This window comes from Scyliorhinus canicula, chromosome 5, assembly GCF_902713615.1.
Source record: "Scyliorhinus canicula chromosome 5, sScyCan1.1, whole genome shotgun sequence".
Taxonomy (NCBI): domain Eukaryota; kingdom Metazoa; phylum Chordata; class Chondrichthyes; order Carcharhiniformes; family Scyliorhinidae; genus Scyliorhinus; species Scyliorhinus canicula.
This window is the reverse complement of record NC_052150.1, coordinates 181,786,217-181,807,824: the sequence shown is the minus strand read 5'-3', so window position 1 is coordinate 181,807,824 and position 21,608 is coordinate 181,786,217. Positions and strand designations below refer to the sequence as shown.

Genomic DNA, 21,608 nt, shown 5'->3' with positions numbered 1-21,608 from the left:
ATTCTGGTCACCACACCACCAGAAGGACATGGAGGCTTTGGAGGGAGTACAGAAAGGGTTTACCAGGATGTTGCCTGGTATGGAGGGTATCAGCTATGAGGAGAGATTGAATGAATTGGGATTGTCCTCCCTGGAGAGACGGAGGCTGAGGGGCGACCTGATCGAAGTTTATAAAATTATGATGGGTATAAATAGGGTGGACAGTTGGAGACTTTTTCCAGGGCGGAAATGACAATTACAAGGGGGCACAAGTTTAAGGTGAGGGGGAATAGGTTAAGTGAAGATGTGCGGGGGAGGTTTTTTGTACAGAAGGTGGTGATGGCCTGGAATGCATTGCCAAGTGAGGAGGTTGAGGCAGATACATTAGCGACCTTTAAAACTTATCTGGCTGGACACATGAACAGACGGGGTACAGAAGGATACAGGCGGTTGGTCTAGATAGGACACGTGATCGGCGCAGGCTTGGCAGGCCAAAGGGCCTGTTCCTGTGCTGTACTGTTCTTTTTTCTTTGTTCTTTGTTATTAATATCTTTTAAAAGACCCATTACTTCCTCCTTTTCAATGTCAACATGGCCCAGACTGTCCACAAACCCTACTTAAGAATAATCTTTCACAAAGTCCCTTTCTTTGGTGAACACTGATGCAAAGTATTCATTTAGTACCTCGCCCATTTCCTCTGGTTCAACACATAGATTCCCATCACAGTCCTTAAGTGGTCCAATCCTTTCCCTGGCTACCCTCTTGCTTTTTACATATGAATAAAACACTTTGGGATTCACCTTAATCCTACTTGCCAAGGACTTTTCATGACCCCTCTTAACCCTCTTAATATCCCACTTAAGTACCTTCGTACTTTCTTTAGACTCCTCAAGGATTTCGACTGTCCCCACCCTTCTAGTCCATACAAAAGTCTCCTTTTTCTTTTTTGACGAGGTTCATAATATCCCTCATTATCCAAGGCTCCCTAAACGTCCCATACTTATCCTTCATTCTCTCAGGAACGTGACTTTCCTGAATCCTAATCAACTCTCGCTTGAAAGACTCCCACATGTCTGATGTTGATTTATCCTCCAACAGTCGCACTCAATCTGAATTCTTCAATTCCTGTCTGATGTTATCGTAACTTGCCTTTCCCCAGTTTAGCACCTTAACGCGAGGGTTACCCTCATCGATATCCAAAAGTGCCCTCAAACGTACGGAATTGTGGTCACTACTCCCAAAATGTCCCCCTACGGAAACCTCAACCGCCTGTCCAGGCTCATTCCCCAATACCAGATCCAGTACTGCCCCTTCCCCAGTTGGACTATCTACATATTGTATCAAAAAGCCTTCCTGGATACACCTTACAAACTCTGCCTAATCCAAGCTCCTAGCACTAAGTGAGTCCCAGTCAATATAGGGGAAGTTAAAGTCCCCCGACAACAACAACCCTGATACTTTTGCACCTATCAAAACACTCTCCACCTATCTGCTCCTCTATCTCTCACCGGCAGTTGGGGGGCCTGTAAGTAATAAACGCCCAACTTTGTGATTGCCTCCTTCCATTCCTAAACTCTACCCAGATTGCCTCCGGCAGTACGGCTATATTCTCCTTAACCAGTAATGCTACTGCCCCACCCCTTTTACATCCCCCTCCATCTCTCCGAAAGCATCGTTATCCTCCCAACATTCAGTTGCCAATCATGCCTTTCCCTTAACCATGGTTCTGTGATAGCCACAACATCATAATTCCAAGTACTAATAAGTGCTCTAAGTCTATCTGCCTTACTTTCTATAATTCTGGCGTTGAAACAAATACACTTCAAACCACTGTGTTTGAGCAGACAGGGTGATGTTGTTCTCTTTTTTTTGTCCTCTATTTCCCCTTCAGTTATGACATCTTCTAAGCTAACGCTCTGGTTCCCACCCCCCTCCATACTAGTTTAAATCCTTCCAAGTGACTCTAGCAAACCTGCCAGCCAGGATATTGGTGCCCCTCCAGTTTAGATGCAACCCTTCCTTCTTGTACAGGCCCCACCTGCCCTGGAAGAGATCCCAGTGGTCCAGAAATCTGAAACACTCCCTCCTATATCACTGGTTTAGCCACATGTTTAGCTGCCTTATCCTTCTATTTCTAACCTCACTGACACGTGGCACAGGGAGTAATCCTGAGATTACAACCCGAGAGGTCCCGCTTCTTAGCTTACTGCCCAACTCCCTGAACTCCCTCTGCAGGACCTCATCACTCTTCCTGCCTATGTCGTTAGTACCTATGTGTGCCACATTGACCTGTCTCCCTGGGGTGGGAGTCTAACGATGGGAACGCTCTTCCTTCTGCCACTGCGTTGAGCTTTATGGCATTCAGTCCAGGGCAAACTTCCTCTCATATCACTTTTGCTTCGTTTCCCAGTTACCTTAAATCTGAGCGCTCTGGCTCTCGATTCTCCCAACTATGGGAGCAGTTTCTCCCCATCTACCCTCTCCAAGCCCCTCATGATTTTGAAAATTTCTATCAAATCTCCCCTGTGCCTGAAGCTCACATGAAGCTTAACAGCCAAACGCTTTTATTTAAGGTGTTTTTAACAAGTACGGTACATATACATTCCAAATAATGGTCTCCCATTTAAGAGGATGAGGAGGAACTTCTCTGAGAATTGTTAATCTTTGGAATTCCCTACCTCACAGAACAGCGGAGGCTGCATCATCGAGTATACGCAAGTCTGAATTAGACAGATTTTTGATCTACAAGAGAATCAAAAGGTTATGGGGGTGGAGAAACAGGTAGGAAAATGGAGTTAAGGCCAAATTCAGATCAGCGATGATCTTACTGAATGGCGGGGGAGGCTCGAGGGGCCAAATAACCTCTTCATGCTCCTATTTCCTCTGTTTTTAAATGCTTATTAAAAAGTGAAATAATTACTTGTACCTTGCTTGATAGCCATTGAAGCATAGTGTAGAGCAACAAGGGATGATGAGCATGCTGTGTCGATAGCCAATGATGGTCCTGTCAGATTGAAAGTGAAAGAAATCCTATTTGCTGCGATACTCATTGATGTTCCAGTCCCATTGTAATGGGTGATTTTGTTGGCGGAACTATTTAAAATTCCTTCATAGTCACGATTCATGAGTCCTAAAAGAAAAGCCAAGAATGAAGTGTCATATCTTACTGAGGAATATTGATGAGGAATATATCTGTGCTCACAAATTAAGTTGATCTTTTCTCTACGCCTTGCTATAACTGTAACATTATATTCTGCAGTCTCTCCTTCCTTCCCTATGTACGGTATGCGTTGTTTGTCTAACATGCAAGAAACAATACTTTTCACTGTATACTAATGCATGTGACAATAATAAATCAAATCAGAACATTAACTTTTGTGATTCCTTTTGTAGCTGTGGACTAGCATTAAGTAAATGTGCAGATGGACATCCAAAGAGTTGTGTAAATGCCCTTCCTCAACAGGCTGTATGGATGCTGTAGTAATCCATGGGAGGCAGGAGTTCCGTCACCACACCAATATTTATTTACAATAACGATATTACAGGAGCAGCTACAAACAGTGCTGCTAGCAGTACAGTCAACTTAAGACTGGCTCACAAAGCCTACACAGGTGATTTTATGGGAGCTCATACTCCAATTGGCCAACCAAAAAAGCCAATTGGAGTTCATTACACCCCTCCCCCGCAAGGTCCGAGGAATTCCTGCCTTCTCGATTTGGGCGTACTTCCTCTCAGCCATCGCCAAGGTCCTCGAAGCATAGGCTATTGTCCGTTCTTCCCCATTCCTTTCTCTATGGGCTAAGACGGCTCTTACCCCGTAGGGGGATGCATCACAAGTGACCACCAACTCCTTCCTTGGGTCATAATGCTCTAGGACATTTTCGGATGACAGTTGTTCATTAATGTCCCTAAATGCTCGGTTTTGGCGGGTGGACCATTCCCATTCTTGCCCCTTTTTTAGTAGCTGGTGGAGGGGTTCTAGGATGGACGCCCTATTTTCAATAAATTTTCCATAATAGGTTACCAACCCTAGAAATGATCGTAACTCCTGGACCGTGGTGGGAGCTGGGGCTTCTTTTATTGCCCTTACTCTGTCTTCTAATGGGTGTAAGCCTGACTCATCTACTTTATATCCCAGGTACGTCACTTGTGGGGCCGGAAAAACACATTTTTCCCTTCTTAGCCGTACGCCTGCCTTTGCGAAACACCTGAGCGCTTCCTCCAGGTTCCTTAAGTGTTCCCTGTTTGTCCTACCCGTGATTAAGACATCGTCCAAATAAATCGCCACCTGCGGTAGTCCCTTCAGGATATTTTCCATCGTACGCTGGAATATAGCGCAGGCTGATGACACTCCAAAAGGTAGCCTAGTATAACGAAAAAGGCCCTTCAGGGTGTTGATCGTAGCAAACTTCTGGGAGCCCTTGTCCAGCTTTAACTGCAGGTAGGCGTGGCTCATGTCTAGTTTCGTGAACAAAAGCCCACCTGCCAATTTGGCATATAGGTTGTCTATTTTCGGGATTGGGTATTTGTCCAGCAGTGCGTATTTGTTTACTGTCTGTTTGAAATCTCCACAGAGACGTATCGAGCCACCTGGCTTCAAAATTGGTACAACCGGCGCTGCCCATTCCGAGAATTGTACTGGTCTGATAATGCCGTCGCGCCGTAACCTTTATATTTCGTCATCTACTTTCTTCCTTAATGCAAAAGGTACCGGCCTGGCCTTACAAAATTTCGGAAAGGCTTCTGGGTCCACGTGCAAAGTTACTTTGGCGCCTATGATTTCCCCCAAACCTTCCTGGAAGACCTCCGGGTATTTTTGGAGTACTCCACTCAACTGCCCGCTTCCACTCTGGAAAATTTTCATCCAATCTAATTTTAGGTCTTTCAGCCAGTTCCGTCCAATTAAGCTCGGTCTGGAGCCCTCTACTATCGTCAACGGTAATCTGAGCAATTATTTCTCATATTCCACAGGTACATGAGTCGTGCCTAGAACTTCCAGGGGTTCCCCCGTGTAGGTTTTAAGTTTCGTCGATGTTTTTGTTAGGGTTAGTGGCTGGAGTCCATCTTTGATTTTTCTAAATGCTGCCACTCCCATTACTGATACGGCCACACCCGTGTCTATTTCCATTATTGTCGGCCGCCCGTTCACCCGTGGGGTAATCCTAATGGGTTCTGCTTTCTAATATTGTAATATTATATAATTGTTCCCCTTCGGAGGAGAATTGGGCATCTAGGTTGTGTACTTGCCTGCGTCCCCACCTGCTATTCCTCTTTTGCCACCTCCTTCTAGGGCTTCTGTCGTTGTTACCCCACTCTGTCTGGTGCCAGAAACGGTCCTTCTCTGTTGGGGGAGCCTCAGCCGGTACTTCCCTCTGTCTCCAGTTAGTCCTGGCAGACTTGGGGGTCTCCTTTTTCCCTCTATTCCTCAGGTTTTTCCTGAGAGCAGCTATCTGGTAGCAGGACCCGTTGTGGTAGTCCCGCTCACAGGTATCTACCTCCATTGGCGTGCCCTGTAGTTCCTGCGCCCCATTGCTGCCTTTTCTCGGGACAGTGCGAGCTGTAACGCCTGCCTGCAGTCTAGTTCCGTTTCCGCCAACAGGTGTTTCTGTATTGTGAGGTTGTTTATACCACACACTAACCGGCCCCAAAGCATTTCATTTAGTGTCGGGCCGAACTCACATTTTTCCGCCAGCCTTCTCAGGCGGGTCAAGGAATTTGTGACTGACTCCCTGTCCTCCCGCTTCGCTGTGTAGAATCTGTACCTACGCAAAATGAGGGGTGGTTTTGAGTCGTTGTGCTCTTTCACCAATTCCGTTACTTCTTGGAAAGTTTTCGTGTCCGGCGCATCGGGATAAGTCAGACTACGTATAATGGCGAAAGCGGAGGGTCCGCACGCTGACAGCAGGATAAGCCGTCTCTTTTCGTCCGTCAGTATATCATTTGCCCGGAAGAAGTAACACGTTCTCTCCACATACTTGGACCAGTCCTCAATAACCGGGTCGAATGCCTCTAACCTCCCAAAAAATGGAATTTTTAAAATGGCAAGGCTTACCCTCCGAGTGCGGCAGCTGGTCTCCGCAAAATTCGTAGTTTACCTCGTCGCCACTGTAGTAATCCACGGGAGGCAGGAGTTCCGTCACCACACCAATATTTATTGACAATAACGATATTACAGGAGCAGCTACAAACAGTGCTGCTAGCAGTCCAGTCAACTTAAGACTGGCTCACAAAGCCTACACAGGTGATTATATGGGCCCCCTCAATGAGCTATCATTGAGGGAGCTCATACTCCAATTGGCCAACCAATAAAGCCAATTGGAGTTCATTACAGATGCTTTGTGAACTGCAATTTTTAAGAATTAGGTTTATGTTTGGTAAGGCTATAAAAAGTTATGAAAGATAACAAATGTTGTTGAAATACAAATCAGCCATGATCCAGTCGAATGGCTGAACAAGTTTGAGGGGCAGAATGGTTTGTTCCCATGTAACAGATGGAACTCACCGATGAAGACTCCTGTTCTGCTGCCACTGATGTCTTCCATAGGCATCCCTGCATTTTCAAATGCTTTGTATGTGCACTCTAACAGAAGTTTGTGCTGTGGATCCATACTGCTGGCTTCTGTTTGGCTAATGCTGAACAACTTGTGGTCAAATTCATTAAACCTGGTAAATTAAAAAAAACAAGTTTACATTAACGACATGAAGGTGAATTTACAATGGGTGGAGTGTTCTCCTTCTCATCGGATATAATTTCAGCTGAAGAGTTGTGAAAACTCAGGAAAAATGGCAGTGATGGAATTTATTGTTATTCCAGAGTTTCTGTGGCTCTATTGCTGAAGTTTAATAAATTATAGGGAAATTAGGAGGGCTAGGAGGGGTCATGAAAAGTCCTTGGCAAGTAGGATTAAGGTGAATACCAAAGCTTTTTATTCATCTGAAAAAAGCAAGAGGATGGCCAGGGAAAGGATTGGACCGCTTAAGGACAGTGGGGGGGAATCTAAATGTTGAGCCAGAGGAAATGGACGAGGTACTAAATGAATACTTTCCATCAGTGTTCACTAAAGAATACTAATAATAATCTCTTATTGTCACAAGTAGGCTTCAATGAAGTTACTGTGAAAAACCCCTAGTCGCCACATTCTGGTGCCTGTTCGGGGAGGCCGGTAAGGTAATTGAACCTGCGCAAGGGACTTTGTAGAAGTTGACTCTTGGGTAGGGTGTGTGGACAGTCTGGATCATGTTAACATCGAAAAGGAGGAGGTATTGGGTCTTTAAAAAAATATGAAGGTAAATATGCCTCCTGGGACTGATGGGATATATCCCAGAATACTGAGGGCAGCAAGGGAGGAAATTGCTGGGGCCTTGACTGACATTTTTGGATCCTCGTTGGCTACTGGTGAGGTCCCAGAGGACTGGAGAATAACTAATGTGGTACCGCTGTTTAAGAAAGGTAGCAGGAGTAATCCTGGAAACTATAGGCCGGTGAGCCTTACGTCGGTAGTTGGTAAATTATTGTAGAGAATTCTCAGCGACAGGATTTATACACATTTGGAAACAAATGGACTCATGAGCAAAAGACAGCATGGTTTTGTGAAGGGGAGGTCATGCCTCACTAAATTGATCCAGTTTTTGAGGAGGGGACAAAGATGATTGATGAGGGGAGGGCGGTGGATGTTGTTTACATGAACTTCAGTAAAGCTTTTGGCAAGGTGCTTCATGGCTGACTCGTACAAAAGGTGAAGTCACATGGGATCAGAGGTGAGGTGGTAAGATGAATACAGAACTGGCTCGGACACAGAAGGCAAAGGGTAGCAGTAAAAGGGTGTTTTTCTGAATACAATAAGAAGTCTTACAACACCAGGTTAAAGTCCAACAGGTTTGTTTCAAATCACTAGCTTTCGGAGCACTGCTCCTTCCTCAGGTGAATGAAGAGGTATGTTCCAGAAACATATATATAGACAAAGTCAAAGATGCAAGACAAGGCTTTGAATATGAGCATCTGCAGGTAATTAAGTCCTTACAGATCCAGAGATAGGGGTAACCCCAGGATAAAGAGGTGTGAATTGTCTCAAGCCAGGAAAGTTCAATTGAAACAATTCACACCTCTTTAACCTGGGGTTAGCCCTATCTCTGGATCTGTAAAGACTTAATTACCTGCAAATGCTCGCATTCAAAGCATTGTCTTGCATCTTTGACTTTATCTATAAATATGTTTCTGGAACATACCTCTTCATTCACCTGAGTAAGGAGCAGTGCTCCAAAAGCTAGTGATTTGAAACAAACCTGTTGGACTTTAACCTGGTATTGTAAGACTTCTTACTGTGCTCACCCCAGTCCAACGCCGGCATCTCCACATCATGTTTTTCTAAATGGAAGATTGTGACTAGTGGTGTCCACAGGGATCGGTGCTTGGGCCTCTGTTCTTTGTGGTGTACAGAAATGATGTGGAGGGAGGGCAGCATGGTGGCGCAGTGGGTTAGCCCTGTTGCCTCATGGCACCCAGGTTCAATTCTGGGTCACTGTCCTTGTGGAGTTTGCACATTCTCCCTGTGTTTGCGTGGGTTTTGCCCCCACAGCCCAAAGGATATGCAGGCTCGGTGGATTGGCTACGCTAATTTGCCCCTTAATTGGAAAAACAAAATGGATTGGGTACTCTAAATTTACTTTTCAAAAATTAAAAAAGAAATGATTTGGAGGGAAATGTAGCCGGTCTGATTAGTAAGTTTGCGGACGACACCAAGGTTGGTGAAGTAGCAGATAGTGTTGAGGATTGTCAGAAGATACAGCAGAATATAGATAGATTGGAGACTTGGGCAGAGAAATGGCAAATGGCGTTTAATCTGGGCAAATGTGTGGCAATGCATTTTGGTAGGTCTAACATAGAGGGGAAATATACCGTAAATGGTAAAACTCTTAGGAATATGGAAAGTCAGAGCGATCTGGGCGTGCAGGTCCACAGATCTTTGAAGTTGGCAACACAAGTGGACAAGGTAGTCAAGAAAGCATACAGAATGCTTGCATTCATTGGACAGGGCATCGAGTATAAAAACTGGCAAGTCATGCTACAGTTGTATAGAACCTTGGTAAGGCCGCACTTGGACTATTGCGCACAATTCTGGTCGCCACACTACCAGAAGGATGTGGAGACTTTGGAGACGGTGCAGAGGAGGTTTACCAGGATGTTGCCTGGTCTGGAGTATGTTAGCTATGTGCAAAGGCTGAATAGACTCGGACTGTTTTCATTAGAAAGGTGGAGGTTGAGGTGTGACCTGATAGAGGTCTACAGGATCATGTGGTGCATGGATAGAATGGATGGGCAAACGCTCTTTCCCAGGGTGGAGGGGTCAGTCACCAGTGGGCATAGGTTTATGGTCCTTGGGTAAAGTTTAGAAGAGGTGTGTGAGGCAGGTTTTTTATGCAGAGGGTGGTGAGTGCCTGGAACACGTAGCCAGGGAAGGTTGTGGATGCAGATACATTAACGACATTCAAAAGGCATCTTAACAAACTCATGGATAGGATGGGTATAGAGGGATATGGCACAAGGAAGTGCTGAGGGTTTTGGCAAAGGTTGGTATCATGACTAGTCCAGGCTGAAAGGGCCAACGGGCCTGTTCCTGTGCTGTATTGTTCTTTTTTCCTTTGTTCTGTACAGATAACCACAACCGCCCCCCACCCCCCAAGCAGACAAATTAGAAATGTGAGAGAAATGTGAAGTGATGTATTGTGTACGGAAGAAAACGAGAGGCAATATAAACTAATTGGCACAGGAACAAAGAGAGAAGTTTGAGTTAATGATCATTTATGGTTACAGTCTTTGATTTCTTAATTGAGTCAAACAGTTTTTTGCTGCAATTACCTCCAAGTTTAAATAGATCTCAAGATTTAGAACAAAACATTTCAATTGGCTGATTATGCTTTGTTGATTTATAATCATTAATATTCCCTGATCATTGAAGTTATTATTGGAGAATATTTTCTGCAACATTACCCTTCGATTAAACAAGCGCGTTTTGTGATCATTTTTCCAGCTTTGTTGTCATCTGTGTCATGCCAGAACTTAGTATCGAATCGATCTGGTGGAATATCTACGACACAGTTTCTTCCCTCATGAAGAACTTTCCAGAAATTGTTAATGCCTTCCCCTGAAAATAAAACACAAGAATTCAGAGGGGAACCACAGGTATTAAAATGATTCTGTATACGTCAGTAAAATTGTCTGAAGAAAGACAGTGTCATTGGTTATGACAGCTCTTGCTGGCCATGTGGCCATTGCTCACATCCTTTTTTTCCAAAAATATGCTTTATTCATAAAATATCTAAAAATACATTCCAAAACATTTCAAGTTGGTAATTACAGAATGCAATAACATTACATGTTTCTCGTAGAACATGTTGCACCCTGACATGTCTCAATTCAATTGCGATACATGTGGGGTGGGATTCTCCGCCCCACCGCTCCTGTTTTCCGCTACAGCATGCCCTGCTGACAGCGGGATTGTCTGTCGCGCCAGCCAATGGGGTTTCCCACTGTGGGAAGCCCCATGCCATCAGGAAATCCCTGGGCGTGGGTGTGCTGCCGGAGCAACGGACAGTCCTGCCAGCGGAATATCCAGCCCGTGACATTTACCATATACACAGTTTCCAGCCCCTCGATGTACTATGGCTGAATGGCCTGAGATAATTACCTTTTCCTGTTGCGCCATTTGTGGAGTATGCCCCATGCTTTCGTGCCTCCTCAGCATATAGTCCTGGCTCACAGAATGTGCCAGTTTACAACACTCAGGCATGGATAACTCTTTGTACTGGAAGGCCAAAAAGTTTCAGGCAGACCAAAAAGTGTCTTTCACTGAGTTGATAATCCTTCAGCTGTGGTTGATATTTGTCTCAGTATTTGTCCCTGGGAACAGGATAAACCTTGACAAAAACCACTGCATGTCTTTCCAGACATTTTTGAAATGGTGCATTCATGAAGGAGGTGTGTGAGTCTCTTTCCCATCACAGCTGATTTGAGGACAGCATGCGGTGGTGCAAAGACTTTAGGCAGATATGAAGGATCTGATGGGGAGTGCACTTCACATCACCAGTCAAACTACATCTTGATTCTTGTTTGGAAATGCTGGTGATGAGACATTCTGCCAAATGACTTTGACAGTCTGCTCAGGGAACAATCTATCAGGATCCAACATCTCCGATTCCCGCAGGACCTCAAGAATGTTATGGGAAACACACTTCCTGATGGGCAAGTGGCCAAAGTGGTTCTTCTGTACAAACATTTCTACAAGGGACAGGTGATGTGACACAGGGTTCACACACAGTTTGATGCAGCCGCAGACAAAGATCGCCATCAGGATGGGGTGACGATAGACACATTTCAACCACCCCTCTATCCAGATGTTTTTACATGGTGTCACAAAGTCATGTAAATCCCTGGTCTTCCTGTAAGTGACAGTCAGCCAGTAGGGGGCAGTCGTCAGAGACGAACATCGGCTTGCACATTGGTGGATTTGACTGTGAATGCTCAGGACACAAACAGGCCATCTATCCTGGGAATGGATGGGCACATCTGGCTATAACCATCTGTATCTACGCAGTGATCCAAGGGCAACATGGTTTACACACTGGTCAGCACTGTTGCTTCACAGCACCAGGGTCCCAGGTTCAATTCCCGGCTTGGGTCACTGTCTGTGCGGAGTCTGCACGTTCTCCCCGTGTCTGTGAATTTCCTCTGGGTGCTCCGGTTTCCTCCCACAAGTCCCGAAATAAATTAGATAATTTGAACTTTTTGAATTCTTCCTCTGTGGACCCGAACAGGCGCTGGAGTGTGGCGACTAGGGGTTTTTCACAGTAACTTCATTGTAGTGTTAATGCAGCCTACTTGTGACAATAAAGATTATTACTTATTTTTAAATTTATTTTAAATATCGTGCAGTTTAGGATCTTTTACCGTTTCCATCAGGAGTCTGGACATGACACCTAGGTTGTTGTCAGCCCTGCTAGATCATACAGCTGCACCGATGATGGAGGTGAAGTCACTGCCCAGAACGACCGGCCTGGATGTTGCCAGTTGCATTGGGAGCTGCTGAAGGATGGCTAGTGTTCATTCTTTACAGCTGGGGTACACACATTAATTATTCTTAAGGAAACATTTTTATTTATTATGTCTGTTTCCTGGGGCAGCACGGTGGCACAGTGGTTAGCGTTGCTGCCTACGGCGCTGAGGACCCGGGTTTGAATCCTGGCCCTGGGTCACTGTCTGTGTGGAGTTTTCACATTCTCCCCGTGTTTGCGTGGGTTTCACCCCCACAACCCAAAGGATGTGCAGGATAGGTGATTGGCCATGCTAAATTGCCCCTCAATTGGAAAAAATTGGGCACTCTAAATTTATTTTTTTTAAATGTCTGTTTTGAAGGGGCGACTACCCTCCACCATCTTATCTTTGGTGCTGGTGAAGTTGCCTCCCCACAGCAGAGTATTCAGACCAGAGGAACAGCAATAATTTCCTCCTGACCAGATCAATGGCCTGTGAGACCATCAGCTTGACCATTGTCTATCGTTGCCGAGGTGTAGTGTTCCACAGTCCTGCAGGAACAGCAGGTCAACTTTGACACTGGCCAGGTAATCCAAAGCAAAAACACATCACAAAGTGGATTTAATGCTCTGCACATTTATGGGGCAATTCGTTTACCCATTTCACTAATTTACACTACCAGCGCAAAAGTCTATTGATGTTCAATTTCCTGGATGCGCTCTGCATACCCGTGGTGTTTGCAGACTGTTACACACTCTCAGGGCTGAGATAACAATCCTGTTCTGCCCGGGGACGCTTGTTCCAACTGGGTGACATCAGTGGAGTCACATACCCAGGGAAGGCCTGATTATTCTCAAATGGTGCTGCTATTCCACTCTGTTCCTCATCCAGGGCATTGCTGCTCCTTTAGACCAGCATTAAGGGACAACAATTACAGCAAAGTTCAAGCATGGCCTTTGTTACCGTCTTCTTCATCACGGCCATCGATCTCATTACTCCAAAGCGAGCATTGAGGTTACCCCAACCTTTTTCACAGTAACTTCATTGCAGTGCTAATGTGAGCCTACTTGTGACAATAATAAAGATTATTATTATTATTCATCACTACCATTGTCATCATCACTTCGAAGCCGGCATCGGGGTTACCCAAAAACTGAAGACTCACAACTCAGAGTTTACACCTAATCTGAGGCAAAAGGCCGAGAAGCTTTGGGTAAATTGCTCCACTGCTTTGTGGGTGTTCCAGGAGATCAGACTAAATACTGATTGAAAATCCAGAGTGGAGTCACATAGGCAGTAATCTGCTAAATTTCTGGAAACTCCTGCAGCTGAGCTTGTACCAAACAATTCTGTGGACATCATCAGCAATTGTTGGGCAAGTCAGGGTTTCCATGCCTTTTTCCCAGGCCTGAGTCCTGGAGAGGACATTTCAGCTTCCCGGTTTACATTGGCACAATGCGGATTCTCACTCGATTGGTGTAGAACATAAACACCAGGGATTACTTCCAACAGTGGAAGAGATCATAGCATCTCATTGGATGGCTACCGTTAGCCTCAAGCTGGGCAGCCCTCAGTCAGATAGGTGTTGTTCCACCACAGCCTGCTTGCTTCAATGAGCGCTTGGACCTTAAGAGAGTCATCTCTCGCCAGGTGGGTTGCTAATCTATGCACCGGGCAGGATGAACTCCACAAAGAAATAAAACATCTTTCGCATCTCAAGCTGTAACGTAAGGACCACGCATCTTGGCCTGAGCAATAACCTTCTGCAGATTGATGAGACATGCAAGATAGCTGTGATCAAGAAAGAACTTACAAAGCTCAATGTGGACATTGCTGTGCTGACAGAACTAAGCTCACTCAAAGTGGATCCCATAAAGAGAAACATTACATATTCTTCTGGCAGGGAAACACTTGAGCGTGCAGTTGGATTTCCAGTAAAATATTCTAATCATGATAATTGATCATGTATCCCGCACTGCCCCACAGAAGGTTCAAAATGACTTTGTGCTCTTGGCTTTTCCACAAGCACAGGCCCTGTTAACATCATGTGCATCTATGCCCCTTCACTCACTGCCACTCCAGATGACAAGGGTCAATCCTACGAGGCATTTTAGGCTGCCATGAACAGAATTCCCTCCCAAAAATACGAGACTGTTGGTTGGATTCTCTGATTCTGCATCTACGTCTGCAGGATCCGTCTGGTCTTACGACCAAAAGATCGGCACCACCCCCACCGATCCTCCGCCCGGTGGGAGGCTCGCAGCCGCGCCACGTAAAGCCCGGCTTTACCTGCGACATGGTGCAGAATGGCCAGGTCCATGGCCACCCATGCGCACGCCGGCGGCCTGCAGCGGCCACGCCATGCAACTTGCCGCTGGCTGTGTGCGGATCCAGCCTGTCAAAAACCTCCCCCCTGTAACTGCCCTGGCCATCCACCCCCCACCAGTCCTTCTAGCCCCAGTCAAAGTTCCCCTGCCAGCGTAACCCCCCCCCCCACACCTCCTTGCACCCCCCCCCCACCCCCACCCCCACCACCCCCGACGGTGGCAGGGCTAGACAAAGTCCTGATCCGCCATGTGAGGTCCCCGAAAATTGTGAGGACTCGGCCCATCGGAGGCGGAGCATCAGGGGAGGACCTCAGGTGACGCCTTGAGGCCGTTCCGATCGTGTGCGGTGTACTCCTTGAGTACGCTGTTTTTGAGGGGGTGGAGCATCTGAAAAACAACATCGCTCTCGATTCTAGCGTAAAAACTCATTCACTGGCCAATCGCCGAACACGATTTTGGCTTGGCGATCAGAGATTCCAACCCTGTATCTTCTAGGGATCTTCAATGCAAGAGTGAGTGCCAACTACACAGCTTGGCCAATGTGTGTAGGACACCAGGGAATTGACAAAATGAATGAAAATGGGCAGAAGTTACTGGAGCTATGCTATTACTGTGAATTCTGTGTGACAAATGGCTACTTCCCAACTAAGCTGTGCCACAAAGTGTCCTAGAGACATCCGCGATAACGCCACTAACTAGATCCCATCATCACCAGACATCCAACCCTGAAAAGCATCCTCATCATTTGTAGCTATCACAGCCCTGACTGACACACTGACCACTTTCTGGTGTGCAGCAAGGTCAGGCTGCAAGAAGAAAGGTCATCCTCAGTTCAACACTTACTGTACCACTGGCCCGTAAAGGACCCAGGAGTTCCTCAACATCCTTCTTCAGGCTCTTTTTAAGCAATGCTCAAGGTCACAGTGCAGTTTCAAAGGAGATCATTTACTCAACACCATCCATAACTCTGAAATCACTATGCAGGGGAAATAAATTAGAGGAATGATGGTTTCAGGCTTGTTAAACTGAAATGGAACCAGTTGCTGCAACCATGAGGAGAACCCACATGACTAGGCGGCACGATCGCACAGTGGCTAGCACTGTTGCTTCACAACACCAAGGTTCCAGGTTCGATTCCCAACTTGGGTCACTGTCTGTGCAGAGTCTGCATGTTCTCCCCGTGTCTGCGTGGGTTTCCTCCGGGTGCTCCGGTTTCCTCCCACATGTCCTGAAAGACGTGCTTGTCAGGTGAATTGGACATTCTGAATTCTCCCTCTCTGTGAACACAAACAGGCGCTATCATGTGGCGACTAGTTGGTGGGATTCTCTGACCCTCTGCGCCGAAATCACGCTCAGTGCGGAGGCGGAGAATGACCCAAAATAGGCTCCCACGCTGGCACGTGATTCTCCGGCGACTGGAGAATCACCGGCAGTTGCGCGTGCGCGATCGACGCGGCCGCCGCGGCGATTTTCTTCAGGAAATGCCCGTCGCGTTCCACTGAATCCCGCCAGTGTCATTCACGTATGGTCCCACCTGGCGGGACCTCGTCGTCGCTGCTGTGGGGGCCGTCCTGGTGGAGGGGGTGGGGGGGGGGGATGGGGGGATCTGAATCCGGGGGGGGGGGGGCCTCCACAGTGGCCAGGCCCGCGATCGGGAGCTACCCATCGGCGGGCGGGCTCATTCCGGGGGGTGGGGAGGGGCTATGTTCCTCCTGGCTGGACCCTTGTAGTGCTCCACCATGTTGCACGTTGGCCAGCGCGAATACGGCCACCGCGTGCATGCACGGACCTGCGGCCGGCCGCCATGCACGTGCGCTGGACGTGCAGGGACTTGTATCCACAGCAGCAGCTGCGGGGAGCATGCCGGGGCCCTGCCAGCCCCCTGAATGCCGCAGAATCACTCCGGACTTTTCAAAAAGAGTCTGGAGTCATTCGCACCAGTTTTCCGACGGGCGTGGGGGACATAGCCCCATTTTAGGAGAATCCCGCCCAGGGGCTTTTCACAGTAAATTCATTACAGTGTTACTGTAAGCCTACTTGTGACAAGGATAAAGATACATAGATAAATCAATCAACCAATCAATCACAAAACCAATCCATCAATCAATCAACCTATCAATCCACAAGGGTGTGCCCAGCAAAGAAAATCAACGGGCGAGATTCTCTGAACCTGAGGCTAAACACCGTAGCGTTTCTCGACGGCGTCAACATCGCCTCAGGAGCAGCCATTCTGACCCCTACAGGGGGCCAGCACGGCACTGGAGCGACCCACGCCACTCCAGCTGCCGATCCCGGCGTCAGATGGGCACTGCGGGTCTGCGCATGCGCAGTAGATGGTCCATAGCCAGACACCAAAATTATGTTTGGCATTCGGGTGGAGAATGGATTTTCGCGTCGAAATCGTGGCCGGCGCCGGTTTGACATCCATCTGCCATGCTCCACATCCCAAACTGGTGTTGTCGCGATGCGCGATGCTGCGGTGTGCCGTTTAAATGCCATTGCGCTTCATCGGCTGGCCCACGATGGGCCGAGTTATTGACGGCGTGGGACACATGTGGTCCCAGCCATGTGGGAAGCCAGCGTGAGGGCTGCGGACTGTGTCCAGTGCCGCCAAATCCAGCCGGGTTTCGTGCCGGTGGTTGGGGGGGCATTCTGCAAGGGCTGGGGGTACTGGTGGGGGGGTTGGCCAGGGGGTGGGCAGTGGGGTCGCGGTTGGCAGGTTGGGGTCACACACGGCTGGCACCATGTTGCACGGTACGCCTGGCGTAGGTCGTCATCCGTGCGCATGCATGGCCCGTGACCCAGGCATTCTCCAGCTGTTTTCGGCAAGCTAGGCGGGAGTTTCAGTCGCCGCCAGTGTTCGCCCCTCACCGGGCCTGGAATCGGTGAGGGTTGCACACCGATTTTTTTGGTGGTAAAGTCCACACATTCTCTGCTGGCACCGGCACTTAGCTGCTGAAACGGAGAATCCAGCTCCTTATCTTTGTAGAAATGGCATACATGGCAGATGCACGTAGACATTTAATTAATTTGATGGACATTCGTGAATTTTAAGTAACGACCAATGCCTGGATAATAAATCATGTTCTGAGTGACAGACAGTTGTTTGAATAAATCAGAAAGCCTCTGCTGAGAATTAGAACCAATGAAGTAAATAAGGGACTAAGGCATAGATAAAGAATTCCTTAAGAATGTGATCCATGTGCCTCATTAGAAGAAGAATTTTAGCCTTCCGATATTCTTGAAGCAATCGTGAAAATTTACTTTTAAAAAAGCCTTTTGTTGAAATTACTTTTACTTTGTAAATCTGGAGTTACTTTTATCTTGAAGCTTTTTGCTTTCACTCTTCAGCATCTCAAGGACTTTTCAATGTTTTCTCAAAAGTGTTTGATTTAATTTTGTGCAAATGTACCAAGTGAATTATTGAAAATAATTACTTTGTGTTCCTCTTCAACCGGTCTGAGTACCTCCTGAGTAAGAGATAAGAGGATCTATCTGCGTAGTTCACTTGTGCTTCTAAAAATCGTGAAACTAGAGTGGCAGCTGCTAAGGGAGAGAGAGAGGGTACGGAGAATGTCCAACATGGGCATAGCGTGCTGACAGTCAGGGGGCTTCTGTCAGGGCTGGGGGGAGTATTGTGGGTTGGCCAGAAGGTGGGCTGTGGAGTCAGGGTGGACGGACATGGAACACCATTACTGCAGCCGGCAAGGCAGCCATGCAGCTGCACTCACCGTGAACAGCCTGCTTTGAACCTGGTACTATTGGCCATATAGGTGTCCCCCCAGGGCACCCGCTGGGTGCCCTCTGGCCCCAGATGACCCGTCAGCTGAATGGGTGCTCTCCAGCACAACCAATGTCATTTTTTGGGCTGGGATGAGTGGATTTGTGGATCGTATAATGTGTATGTGCAGCTGCAGCTTGTCAGCCTCCCGAGACCCAGCGTAACCCGCACCATTTCTCAGTAGAATCAAGTGTGTGGAATCGGTCCAGGTACGGCACCAGTTTTTCTTTCGTAAAAGTCCACGGATTTTCCGTTGGTGTCAACACTTCTCAGAAACGGAGAATCCCATCCAGCAGTTTTGGGAAGGTCTATAGCTGTTGCCATTGTACTGGGTCTTGAGTCTCCCCAACTATCAGTGGATTGGCTGGTCGAATGGCAGCTGTCATGTCTTGAAAGCTGATACAACAGCCTGCATCGCAGTCACTGGGCGAAATTCTCCGCCCCCCACGACGGGTGGGAGAATAGCGGGAGGGCCTTCCCGACATTTTTGCCGCCCTCCCGCTATTCTCCCCCCCCCCCCCCGCCGCCGAAGTCCCGACCCGAATCGCTGCCGCCGTTTTTTTACGGCCGGCAGCGATTCTCAGCTGTTAGATGGGCCGAAGTCCCAGCCCTTTACGCCGTTTTTACGAACGGCAAACACACCTGGTCTTGCCGTTCGTAAAAACGGCGTGACTAACTCGCTATTAATAACCATGGCACCGATTGGCATGGCCGTACTACGGCCGTGCCAAGGGTGCCATGGGCCCGCGATCGGTGGGCACCGATCGCGGGCAGCGGGCCCGATGCCCGCGCACTACTTGTCCTTCCGCCGCCCCGCAGTATCCATCCATTGCTGAGGGGCAACCCGGCCCGCGCATGCGCGGGTTTCGCGCAAAAACGCGATGACGTCACCCGCGCATGCGCGGGTTGGAGTCTTCCAAACTGCGCATGCGCGGCTGACGTCATATGACGCGTCAGCCGGCGCTAACTCCGGCAAGCGGGCTTAACGATTTTCGTTAAGCCCGTCTTGCCGGAGCCTACGGCGTCGGGCTGCTAGCCCCGACCGGGGACCAGAATCGGTCCCCGGTCGGGAAGGGGCGCGCTGCCGTAAAACCCGCCCGGGTTTTCCGCCAGCTTTACGATTTCTCCCGTTTTGGGAGAATCGCGCCCACTGTGTCTGGAAATCAGTGTGAGATGAACTGTTTTTTCATTTGCAGTCACCAAAGCAGAAAGGAGGCACCAACTGATCTTTGTTCACTTGATTCATTGAAAAAAATCCAGTTGAAATTGAACGTTGAACATATAAATTGGAAACTTTTGATTAATTCTCTGATTTATATTATATATTGGCATAAAGGATTATCAGGGGTCACCCATACACAGTGACTCGGGAGGAGAAGCTGCATTTTTATTAAATTAAATGGACAGAAAATTAATAGGTCCCATGATGGGCGAGTGAGTAATCACACCTGTGTGCAAGCAGCCCTTTATGCTCAAACATTAGAGTAAAATCTGCCCTAATTCATCTGCAACGTATAATAATGTCAATAACCATTCATAATTCCAATCCTCATTTACCTACCTCCAGGAAAATTGCATCCTATTCCAACAACTGCTATTTCTTCACCTTTACTCTCCATTTTTTGTTGTTTGTGTCTATTGGTAAAAAAGAGAATACAGCAAAATTTTAACTATTTTAAATAATACTTGGTTTTTATCATACTGCCAAGATAACTTTTGACATTCCTGCCTCCATTAAGAATGTAGAACAACTGACAATGATAGAGTCCCGGAATGCTTACAGCACAGAGCAAATTCACCCTATTGAGTTTGTGCGACCTCTCTGTAAGTTCAATTCAGCTAGTCCCACTACCCCACATTTTCCCTGAAATCGGCAAAATTTATATCCACAGGAGCTTATCCAATTCTCCTTCGAAAGCCACAATTCAACCTGCCCCCAGCACCCACTCAGGCAATACATTGTAGACCCTAACCACACACAGCAGTGGCAGGAGAGACGACGAGACAGCAGAAACTGGAGCATGAGGGGGGTTGAAAGCCAGAGGGGGAGGGGTGGGAAGGCCAGAGGGAGGGTTAGATGGAACCATGGAGCCTTGCATATGGGATGGTGTGGGTAAGGGACTGGCGCTGGGGTGGGCTCCCAGCAGAGGACAGTTGGGGGAGGTGACTGAATGTTCAGATGGAGGGATCTGGCGTTCCAATGGCGTAATCCAGGGGGAAATAAAAGATCTTCTATTCTAATTTACCACGGACAGTCCATTCTCAAACCATTCAAATTGGACTTCCTCCAATAAATATTGTTATTCAGGATTGCACTTTGTTTTTTTTCCTACAGGTAATCTAAACCTTATGTTACTTAAAAAAAACCAATGAATGGGCAATTTAGCGTGGCCAATCCACCTAACCTGCACATCTTTTGGGTTGTGGGGGTGAGACCCACACAGACACGGGGAGAATGTGCAAACTCCACACGGACAGTGACCCGGGGACAGGATCGAACCCGGGTCCTCAGCACCGAGCTAATCACTGTGCCACCGTGCCACCCAACCTAATGTTACTTTGATCACTGTTTCCTGAATGTTACCCTACTGGCCTAGTTGATCCCCTCAGCCCCCAAAACCAGATCCAGCAATGCTTCCTTCTTTGTTTGTTACATCAGAAGCATACGAATCAAGAACTCCTGAACTCTCTGCTGAAAATCTTCTTCCTCTCTGTCACCTCAGTTGCTATCACCATTTATATTAGGATAATTTTACTTAATATTTCTTAGGTGGCCTCTAAGGGCCATTAGTTAGACTGCAGTTAAATCACACAAGCCAGTGGGAGTTTGTATTGTACAAGCTGCCTAGTTTTGTCAAAGATCGCAATTTACTTCTCCTTCAGGGTGAGACACAAATTCCATTGCTCTCTTTTGTAATTACTTCAGTTGAATATCCTGGTTCTTTGGTTATTACTGAAAGTCCTGCAGTTATTCATTTAAAAATTGTGACATATTATAATTGTTAACACTGTGCCAGTCATCAGCCTGAGGGAAAATGTTTTTGAAGCATAGCTTAAATGACAAGTGCTAAAAGGATAGATTCTCAATTCTATTATTTAAAGGTAATTGGCATGATCGACCACCTGCGTTGCACCTGAAAAGCGGCGTATGCAGCCAGTAGATGCCGGGAGATCCCTCCCTGGGATTCACCCCGCTCACCACACAAGATCTAATGTGATCTTGTGAGCTGTCGCGATCTGAATTCAGACCATTGTGGGCAGGATCACTCTCTGGTAAATCTCCATATTAGAGTGAGACAGCTAATCTCACTCTAATATGCACTTGTTGGATCTAACGAAGCCCTGGGATCTAACCCCTTTGCCTCAGAGACCTCGGGCAAGTGCCATTCAGTGCTGCACTCCAGACAGAAGGCCACTTGTGGGGGCGATCGGAGGCCCTAGGTTCTTGCCTTGTAGGCAGGGTGGCACTGCTGGTGGCACCTGGGCACCTTAG

The 21,608-nt window shown here is 47.4% G+C and overlaps 1 protein-coding gene across 1 annotated transcript in view; it reads right to left on the bottom strand.

Moving 5' to 3' along the window:
* LOC119966469 (mycocerosic acid synthase-like polyketide synthase) overlaps nt 1-19,734 on the bottom strand; it is a 39,517-nt gene extending 19,783 nt beyond the window's left edge. The window contains exons 1-4 of the mRNA XM_038798200.1: nt 19,677-19,734; nt 9,968-10,121; nt 6,482-6,642; nt 2,906-3,109 (exon numbers count right to left, since the gene is read on the bottom strand). Coding sequence (XP_038654128.1) covers nt 2,906-3,109; nt 6,482-6,642; nt 9,968-10,121; nt 19,677-19,734 — 577 coding nt within the window. The remainder of the gene's footprint in view (nt 1-2,905; nt 3,110-6,481; nt 6,643-9,967; nt 10,122-19,676) is intronic.
* Between the last annotated feature and the right edge of the window lie 1,874 nt (nt 19,735-21,608).